At 30.0% G+C, this 10,604-nt stretch overlaps 2 protein-coding genes and 1 pseudogene across 2 annotated transcripts; 2 read left to right on the forward strand and 1 right to left on the reverse strand.

Moving 5' to 3' along the window:
- The first annotated feature begins 1,754 nt into the window (after positions 1 to 1,754).
- On the forward strand, positions 1,755 to 4,233 carry LOC108741872 (annotated as a pseudogene).
- Positions 4,234 to 4,333: 100 nt separating this feature from the next.
- LOC108741875 (casein kinase II subunit beta) lies at positions 4,334 to 5,725 on the reverse strand. Its single transcript, XM_018476841.2, has one exon. The coding sequence runs from the start codon at positions 5,400 to 5,402 to the stop codon at positions 4,737 to 4,739; it is 666 nt and encodes a 221-aa protein (XP_018332343.1). The 5' UTR covers positions 5,403 to 5,725; the 3' UTR covers positions 4,334 to 4,736.
- Positions 5,726 to 7,296: 1,571 nt separating this feature from the next.
- LOC108741873 (WD repeat domain phosphoinositide-interacting protein 3) lies at positions 7,297 to 9,321 on the forward strand. Its single transcript, XM_025978261.1, has 5 exons — positions 7,297 to 7,586; positions 7,639 to 7,920; positions 7,977 to 8,317; positions 8,469 to 8,706; positions 9,129 to 9,321. Exons 1-5 carry the CDS (start codon positions 7,520 to 7,522, stop codon positions 9,251 to 9,253), a joined length of 1,053 nt encoding a protein of 350 aa, XP_025834046.1. The 5' UTR covers positions 7,297 to 7,519; the 3' UTR covers positions 9,254 to 9,321.
- The last annotated feature ends 1,283 nt before the right edge of the window (positions 9,322 to 10,604 follow it).

Here is a 10,604-nt window from a genome sequence, read left to right on the forward strand (position 1 = left end):
CTCACATAAAAAAATATTATTTTATCATTTTTAATTTATTAAAATATTTTATTAACTTAATTACAATACTTTAATTTAATTAGAATAATTTAGTTAATTAAAATTAGAACTTTTTCGGATTAATTGTATTGTTTTGTTTGTACTAGGTCACAATAAAAATTATTTCTAATGAATTTATTGCTTTTTAACAAATTTTAAAATACGCCAATAATTTGTTAATAATTTCTGCGATAAAGATACCGCACGGCAATGTAAAATCATACACGGGTATCGCACACCTGCCTCATTTTCACCTGACTTCCGATATTGACTCATAAGCGCCTGTGTGTGAAAGAGAGATGGTATCCCACTCCGCAGCAGCGGAGCTATTCGCACACTTGCGCTCACAAATTTAACATAGCGTACGCGTTCCAGTTCTGTAGTCTAGTTCAATGGGTTCGCCATCCCTGCACTATAGTATCTGTTTGTAAGTCTGTGGTTCATCTAATGATCTATCTCCATAGATAAGGACTAGACCTCTTTATGATAAATTAATCTAAGCAAAGAGATGATGTTATGTATATAATAATGGCATTGAAGTGGAGGGGAAAACTGGAATGAGCGCGCTTATGGGAAGCTGTTAAAAAAGTTGATCCCAAGTGTTAGACAAGGTCAGACGCTGTGGGGTGGTTATCTGCCTGCGTCGTACTGACGTAAATAGAGGTGTTATTTAGACTGTGTTGTTAATTTTTTTAGTTTTTTAAAGTAATCAGTTGAAATGGTTAAATACTGTTGTAGATGCACAAATGAATGGAGATCCAATGAAAACATAAAATTCCATAAATAAGTATTAATTAGAGATTAAAACAATGAAATATAATTTAACCTGCATTATGGGTACATGTGTACGCGAAAATTTTAATGAAAAATAAGGATAATTACCTTGTTAATTATTAGTATATTAGTTCTACACATATATTTATTTTAAATTTCCACTGAAAAAGTACGCCAAAAAAAGAGACCTCAATAATTGGGCGATAAATGTAACATTAGACATAGCTCACATAAAAAAATATTATTTTATCATTTTTAATTTATTAAAATATTTTATTAACTTAATTACAATACTTTAATTTAATTAGAATAATTTAGTTAATTAAAATTAGAACTTTTTCGGATTAATTGTATTGTTTTGTTTGTACTAGGTCACAATAAAAATTATTTCTAATGAATTTATTGCTTTTTAACAAATTTTAAAATACGCCAATAATTTGTTAATAATTTCTGCGATAAAGATACCGCACGGCAATGTAAAATCATACACGGGTATCGCACACCTGCCTCATTTTCACCTGACTTCCGCTATTGACTCATAAGCGCCTGTGTGTGAAAGAGAGATGGTATCCCACTCCGCAGCAGCGGAGCTATTCGCACACTTGCCCTCACAAATTTAACATAGCGTACGCGTTCCAGTATCTGTAGTCTAGTTCAATGAATAATGGACGTGCCTTAGCTGTATGTCTATGGTTGTAATATTATCTTGGCTGGAAAAGAGTGAGGGAGATAACGTATGGTTTCCGACTAGTGCTATCTCTTTCTTGACACGCTTACGCACTATTGTGAGAGAGATGGATATTGTCCGAAACTTCGTTCCATCTCTTTTTTCTGTTGTACCACAATTCTGACCGCTAGTATATTCTTGTCTATGGTTTTTACTGTCTTGTGTATTTTATATGTATGTTCTATGATGTATGTTATTGTCTATGGTGTTTACTATTTTTTTGTTTTTCCGTGAATAGCATGAAAAGAGGATATAAATAACCAATAGTAAATTTGATAAAATTGATAAATGCCATAAATCAAATGAATAAAGCAATTAAGCAACATAAAGCTTATGAGGTTAGGTTCAAAGATCGATGTCTGAATTAAATTTATACTCGAAATCAATTAAAATACATGCAGGTTTTAAAGTTGTTATCCTTGTTGATTATACATAGAGAAAATCAGTTGGACAAAAATCAACGTAAAAGTATTCTATTATACGTAATAAATTTGTATCCAAAAGGTTAGAGTATAATTTATTGGTCTTTCGAGTAAATTGTAATTAAATCTATTAATAATGAATAACATAAGTGTTGATTATGCTACTACTGTGCAGCAATTAAGACTATCTTTCCAAAGTGGTAAAACATTGCCATTGCAATTCAGGATTAAACAGTTGAAAGCATTTAAACGCCTTTATGAAGAAAATTTGAATGATATCCTTAATGCTCTTGCTGAAGATTTACGTAAGAGTAAACAAGAATCATTAGTTTTGGAAGTGAACCTGAATGTTAGTGATATTGAATATGCATTGGCTAACATACAAAACTGGGTTAAACCCAATAGAGTTAGTAAAACTATGGCAACAATTTTTGATGATTTGTACATTTGTAATGATCCATATGGAGTTGTTCTCGTTATTGGCGCTTGGAATTATCCATTTCATTTAACACTTTCACCAGTTACAGGGGCAATTGCAGCTGGCAATTGTGTTATTATTAAGCCATCAGAAATTAGCCAGAAAAGTTCCAATTTAATGGCGAAACTAATTCCAAAATATCTGGATAATGATTGTTATCGTGTATGTGAAGGAGGCGCAGAAGTTGCAGCTGGGTTTTTGGAACAAAGACTTGACCATGTATTTTTTACTGGTTCAACTAAAGTAGGCAAATTAGTTCATACGGCTTGCAATAAGTACTTAACCCCTACTACATTGGAGCTAGGTGGCAAAAGTCCTGTTTACCTCGATAAAACTGTCAATTTGGAAATTGCAACAAGACGAATCTTATGGGGCAAATGGATAAATGCTGGTCAAACTTGTGTTGCTCCTGATTATCTGTTATGTACTAAAGAAGTAGAAAAAATATTTATAGAAACAGCCAGAAAGGTTTTGAAGCAGTGGTATAAAACAGATTCCAGATCTTCTCCTGATTTCTGTAGAATAGTCAGTGAAGCACATTATAATCGTTTGATAAACTTTTTAAAATCAGGAACAGTTGCTTTGGGAGGCAATACACATTCTGCAGAAAGATTTATTGAGTTAACAATATTAACGGATCTTAATGAGAGTGACTTAATTATGCAAGAAGAAATTTTTGGCCCTATTCTACCTATAGTAAATGTAGACAATGCTTATGAAGCAATTAAATTTATTAATAACAGAGAAAAACCTCTTGCTATGTACATATTTTCTAATGATAATGATGTAGTTACACTTTTTCAAAAACACACTTCCTCTGGTGGGATGTGCATTAATGAAACTGTAATGCATTTGGCTGTTAAAACCCTTCCGTTCGGTGGTGTTGGTCAAAGTGGAATGGGATCTTATCATGGTAAACAAAGTTTTGACACTTTCACACATAAAAAGAGTTGCTTGCACAAGGGTTACAATAAAATAGAGGAAGTGTTAGGATCAGGTAGATACCCTCCGTATACCTCTGGAAAGTTGAATTTTCTCACTACTCTGTTAAAGGAGTGGTATATACCTCGTTCAAAGTATCTTCCTTATCTGTTGGCTTTTTCTCTAGGATATGTATGTTCTTTAATAAACAAAAAGTTTGTAAATCGCAATTAGGCATATCAATTGAAAAATGATTAACTATTTAAAATACTTTTAATACACAGATGTTATAATTGTAAATATTTTAATTGTTATCATTTTTTGAAAAAGCAGGTTCTTTAAATATAACGTAACATATATTTTGATGTTAATACCAAGAAATTAATGAATTAATACTAGATCCTATGAAATGTTTGCTATTTCTCATTCATAGAAATTTTTTACAATTATTAGTATTATAAATAATTATTGCTAGTTTTATCCCTATTATTTAGAGGTGTTGGATAAGTAAATTGGTAAAAGGTTGTATAGTTTTGTAGAAAAAATGTTATAATTTGTACTGACAATTTCAGGAGTGTAATTCTACATATACGTATGACAGATATTTGCAAAGAAATAGTGTCACAAAGAAAAGCATTATTACATATATTAGCAATAAGTTTCTTATTTTGATGTTCATTAATTAGGTGATTTGATTGCAATAGTCTTTTACTGTACGTACTAAACGTTGATAACACTACAGTTATTTAAATAAATTTAAGTATTTCAGAGTAATTTATTTTTAAGGGACTGATGTAAATGTAATTCTGTAATTTTTGTAAGAAATAAATTATACTGATAAATTGAAATTTATTGCCCAACTACATCAAAAAATGATGCATTTCATAAAAAGCTTCTTTATAACTTTTACTGAATACATTCAACTAACAATGAATCAGTAAAAATATTGAAAGGTTTCTATAAAATAAAAAGCACTTTTAACTTACTATATATTTACCATCTCGAAGAATTTAAATTATAATTTATTAATTTAATGCACTTATATGTATACCTACAATATCTTTTTTATTGAATTAAACTTTAAATAAAGATACTTCCTAGTTACCAATATACTTCTTAAATGTCAGCTAAGACAATATGCAATATATATTTTTAAATAAACTGATAAACTTAACAATTTATAAAAACTAAATGAAAAAGTTATGAAAACTACATGTCACACTGTTTAAAAATAAGAGATTTTTGTCCACAAGTATTTTATTTTTGAACCAATACAAGTATTTGGTTGTCTTTGAAATTGAAAATTAAAAATCAATTAACCAGGTGGTACACATATCAATTGAAATACACAAATTAATTTTTTTACCTCTTCATTTTAACGTTTACCATTGTTAAAATTTAAGGTTCTAATAGGGGCTTTGAAGGTAGATGCAGCCTGCTGTTGTAGTTGATAAGCTAGAGGGTGGATTTTAAATCCATATAGTCTGGGCACAAACTGATTACTGGGACGTTTAGGTCTGTATTCTGGATGAACCATAAATAACATATGTGGAAAACCGGTACCAAAGTATGCCCCATCAGTGTGATGATGACGCGATGATTTTGGCGTGTAAACGTCCATACATTTAGGGCAATACAGTTTCACCATTGCTTCTCCAGGAACATCTGATAGTCCTAAAGGCAACATTGGCTGTGATTCACAATAAACCCGCGGACAGTGGCCGAATTCTCCTGCTTGATACTTCTCGATCATTTGCGCAATGCCTCTGTTTGTTAAAATGTATCTAGCATGTATTAGCCCATAAAGCATTTCGGCAGCCTGTTCTATTAAATCAGATTGATTGGGATTATCATCTAATTCATCATCGGGTTCTAAATCCAAAATCATATCCAGAGCTTGCCTATAGTGAGGTACTTGCTCATTTAATCCAGTTAGGTTGAATTTGTCTTGGATGTAATCTTCATCAACTTCACAAAAAAATTCATTTCCTCTTAATCCGCAGAACCAAGAAATCCACGATACTTCTTCAGAGCTGCTCATTTTCCTTTTTGTACCTTTATTAGCCACGCTTAAGCTACAACATTTACGGCTGCTAGGAAAAAAAGAAGGAACGGAAGAAAATACACTTTTTGGTTAGATATCTTGTAATCTTTCCCGTTTTTCTATTGGATAATTTCCAAGTTCCAATTTCTCCAATTAGAGTAATAATTTATTAGCAAGGTAAGCGTATATTCGTTTTGTTTTACGAATACACAAAATTAAATTAAACTTTAAAATGAAACAAACTAACAATTTTAATTAATGAATAATTTATAATTTGTGTTCGTTCTCTCTGATGGGAGAACTCAGTACAAAGCAGACTATAATATTTATTGCTTCATAGATACTTTGATATGGGTTGTTATTTTGGTATGTTTTGGTAGTTGGGTAGTTGGATACTTTGGATAATATGATATGCGTACATATATATAATAGATTCGATTTTGACAAGTCTAANAAACGCGAACTTTGAAATTAAATATCTCTGAAACTATATTGTCCAATAATTTCAGTCTGCACATATAGGTGAAGAATAACTTAAATAATATTCTGCCAAAATTTCAAAAGAATCCTAAGAAAACGCTTTTCATGGACATTTCAACAGTTTTAAAATAAAAAACAATAATGTCATATTCAATTTCGAACAACTGGTTTTTGACTAAACGTACTTTAAGTCACGCTACTAATCAGTATGCTTCGAATAAATTCAATTTTTTATTTTAACATGGAAAGCATAATTGACTAATTGTAAAACTGTTTGGCTCTTTCTCATATAGGTAGTGAAATTTTAAACAGTTGACAGTTTATACAAAGAAAAAACCGCAGTGGCTGTTGAACAATTAATTTTCTATTTGCATTTTTAGCGTTAGCCTAAAGCTGCATGTGTATTATTCGAACAAGTACGTATGATTTCGAAAGATTATATATTATTTTACACAATAATATTTATAAGGTAAGTACTCAATAAGTACACATTTATAAAATAACTTTGTGCTTTCAATTTGAAGGCGTCATTTGTACAGGGTGTCTCACGGCCATATTTAAAAGTGAATAGGGATCCGAAAAAATGATAAAATTTTAAAAAAATCATAAAGTTGCCAATTTGTCATTTCACGAGCTAAGCTGGCAGGAATTTCTCTAATGCTTTATGGGACACTTTTATAAAACAATAACTGGCTAAAATCAACCATCTGTCTTGACAAAATCTTTCCTTGACAAAAATTTCAGGTGAAGATTTAAATGTGTGAACAAATATATATCTTGGATTCTTTCTGGGTTATTATTGAAACTAATTACTAGTCAGTTTCAACAAGTAAAAATTAATACATTCGAAATTTTTTAGTTTTTAGTAGATTTTAATAATATTCTGGAAATATATTTGTTTTCTGCAGGTTTTATTTTATTTTATAACAGTGACTCGTTAATTAGTTAATAGAGGAATTTACTTCTCAAAAACAGAATTGCATATTCTATTTAAAATAGACGAGTTTAATTGGGAATGCAGAAATTAACAATGCAAACATTCAAGTATCAAATTTTTTTTTATTCTCTAAGTGTCTTTTAGTCCTTAGGCCATCGTGGGACATCCTGCAGTTCTAATTGCGTTAATGTTAATTAAATATTACATCAAAATCTTTTGAAAAATGAATCGCTACAAAATATCAAAAGAAAATAAATAATCTACATCAACAAGTTCCAAATGGTAAAAATTTGAATTTTAACTTAATAGAAATTGAAATAAGAATCTACACAGTGCGTGTTATGTTAAATCACATACTGTCTAATATAGATACATGTTTGAATTTTAAATTACAAAAAGTGCTGTTTTCCTATTTTTAAGTTAAAAAAAATTTATAATTTGTGTTCGTTCTCTCTGATGGGAGAACTCAGTACAAAGCAGACTATAATATTTATTGCTTCATAGATACTTTGATATGGGTTGTTATTTTGGTATGTTTTGGTAGTTGGGTAGTTGGATACTTTGGATAATATGATATGCGTACATATATATAATAGATTCGATTTTGACAAGTCTAAGAGAGGTTAAAGATGAAGTTTGATTTTTTAAAAAATATGTATCATTTTATAAAAAGTCGCAACTATTTAAAGTGACTGAAATGAACTTAGGACCAACAAATTCATTTGGAAATTGTTTACTGTATGCCGGTTTCAATCAAGATCAAGGTTATTATAAAAAGCATTTTTTAGAAAAAAATCACTAAAAAATATTTTTTAGGATGTTTTGCTTGTGCAACAACTTCTGGATTTAGAGTTTATAGTTGTGATCCTTTAAAAGAAAAAGAAAAACAGGATTTTGAAGATGGGGGTTTGGGATATGTGGAAATGTTGTTCCGTTGTAATTATTTAGCATTAATTGGAGGAGGAATGAAACCGTTATTTCCTACAAACAGGGTTATAATATGGGACGATCTAAAGAAAAATATACCAATTTCGTTAGATTTTAATGCACCAGTCCTTGCAGTAAAGTTAAGGAGAGATAGAATAGTCGTTGTTTTAGGTTAGAATACGAATATTATTGGAATTTTTTTTTAATTGTTTTATTTTGTGTTGTAGAAGGTGTAATTAAAGTTTATACATTTACACAGAATCCTCAACAGTTACATGTTTTTGAAACAAATTGTAACTCAAAAGGTTTGTGTGTACTTTGTCCAAACAGTAACAATTCTTTGTTAGCTTATCCAGGCAGAAAAATTGGTAATGTACAATTAGTTGACTTAGCAAATACAGAGAAACCACCTTTAGATATTATTGCACATGAGGCAAATCTTAGTTGCATAGCACTGAATTTACAAGGTACAAGACTTGCCACAGCAAGTGAAAAAGGAACATTAATTAGAGTTTTCAATACCAGTAATGGAGATAAAGTTGCAGAGCTGAGACGTGGAGCTCATCAGGCATGTGTTAAAATTTAAATGCTTTCCTTAAAATAATTTTAATTTATTTTCAGTTCAGTTTGGTTTTCTACAGATTTTAAAATTGAGTTAAATTTATTTAATAATATTGCTTCTTTAATTATAATTTATCGATTATTTTTAACTTTTTTAGGCTACTATTTATTGTATTAACTTCAATCATACTTCAACTTGCCTTTGTGTAGCATCAGATCATGGAACTGTACACGTTTTTGCCCTGGATGATCAGAAATTAAATAAGCACTCGTCATTAGCCAATGCATCATTTTTACCAAAATATTTTTCATCAAACTGGTCATTTTGCAAGTTTACCATACCAAATGGCCCACCTTGTATTTGTGCTTTTGGAACCGATAATAATTCAATTATAGGTAAAATTGAAATACTTATAGAGCAGATTATATCATTAATTATTAGTTCAGATACTGCGTTTTATTCTCACTAGTAAATAAGTTCCAAAAAATTTACTGGACAGATTCAAATGAAAAATTTTATTACTATCTTTGCAACATTAGATGAATAACAAATTGAAATTCAATTCTCTTTCAAAAAAGTTGGGAGGGAACTTCATTGCTTTTTTATAAATCATTGCCACATATGCCAAATTAAAATACAAAATCACTTTTATGGGTGGATAACAGTGTATTAAGTAATGCATGCAAGTCAAAAAATATTGTTTATTGATGCTCAGCTTGTGAGGAAAGAATTATTTTACAAATTCCACGATGTATTTGATTTATTTTAACTATTTTACTAAAACTATAGGTTTTCTAATATTTATAATTATTTTTAGTAATTTGTGCCGATGGGTGTTATTATAAATTTGTTTTCAATAACAAAGGAGAATGTACAAGAGATGTTAGCGCTCAGTTTTTAGAAATGACTGATGACCGTACAGAAACTGCTTCTTTAACATAATTATTATTTTTTGTCCATATGTTGCTAGTAGGTATTTGTTTATATAAGTTATTATCAAATGTAAATTTTGAGTAAAATTAACTTCATTTATTAATTGTGAATGACAGTTAATTCTGTAATTTTTATTATAAAATAAATATTGTCTTTTTCTATTTTTTGTAGGCATTCCTTATTTCTTTAATTATACATTTATATTTCGTGATATAGACGTGAAATATAAATATGTACAAATATTTATTTTTACCTTTAACATTTATACCTGAATTCATAAAAATTGTATGATTAGTTTGTTCATAAAATTATTGTGTCATTACTTAATTTGGTTGAGGGNAAATCTATAAAGTCGTCATTAGGCGTAAAGTGTATTCCTTACATTACTCTGATTGTTAATGACAATAACGATTTCTAATGAAAAATAATTGCAAATATTTATTACTGTATAACAGTGCCTTTTCTAGGTACATGTTGCCTCGTTAGTATTAAAAAGACGTTTATATTATTTCCTTTTTCTCTTTAGTTGTTGCGGTAGGACTTATTGTATGTGTATATCCTCCATAAGCCTGAATTACAGTTGTAGTTAATCTTGGATAATGAGTACTACATCTGGTACTTGTTAAGTGAGTGTAATATATAAGAATAATGTACCAAAGTTTCACAAATATCGTCAAAATGGTCAAACTAATTGCTGTAAAAGAATAAATAGTTTAGCCTTAAATGGTTTTATAGAATGAAACGAGAATGCAAATTTTTGTTATAATTATTGTCCTAAATCAATCGTTGAACCACGTGCCATTTAGAGTGCAGATTTTAATTGTTTTCCTGTTTGAATTTTTGTTTTATTTTCGTCATATCTATCATCATCATAAGGAAGTCAGTTCTAAGACTGGTTTGACATGCACCTTCACTCTTTCCTAGTAAAGTGATAAAGCCAAAGAGTGTAACTCATAATGTCAGAACTAACTGTGTAATGTAAAATAACAACGTAATGTTCTTGTGATGCAGATTAGCGTAACGACCTATCGTACGTTACGTGTCTTAATTATATTGTTTTAGAGCATAACAACTTGTCCAACAAGCGACTTGGCAGATACGGATATAAGTACTATTCATCATCATAAGGTCGTCAGTCCTAAGACTGGTTGGACACGAACCTTCACTTTCACCTATCCTGAACTAAGCTTCATATTTCCCTAAAACTAAAACAACCCACATCCTATTTGCGAGCAGTAAGCTAATCTAGGTCTATCTCTTATCCTCTTAATTCCTGCTTCAACCTCTAATATGTCTTTGACTAGACCTTCATGTCTGAGAAGGTGTCCTACCAACTGATCTCGTCTATTTCTTATTGACT

Source organism: Agrilus planipennis, unplaced genomic scaffold, assembly GCF_000699045.2.
Source record: "Agrilus planipennis isolate EAB-ADULT unplaced genomic scaffold, Apla_2.0 scaffold281, whole genome shotgun sequence".
Taxonomy (NCBI): Eukaryota; Metazoa; Arthropoda; class Insecta; order Coleoptera; family Buprestidae; genus Agrilus; species Agrilus planipennis.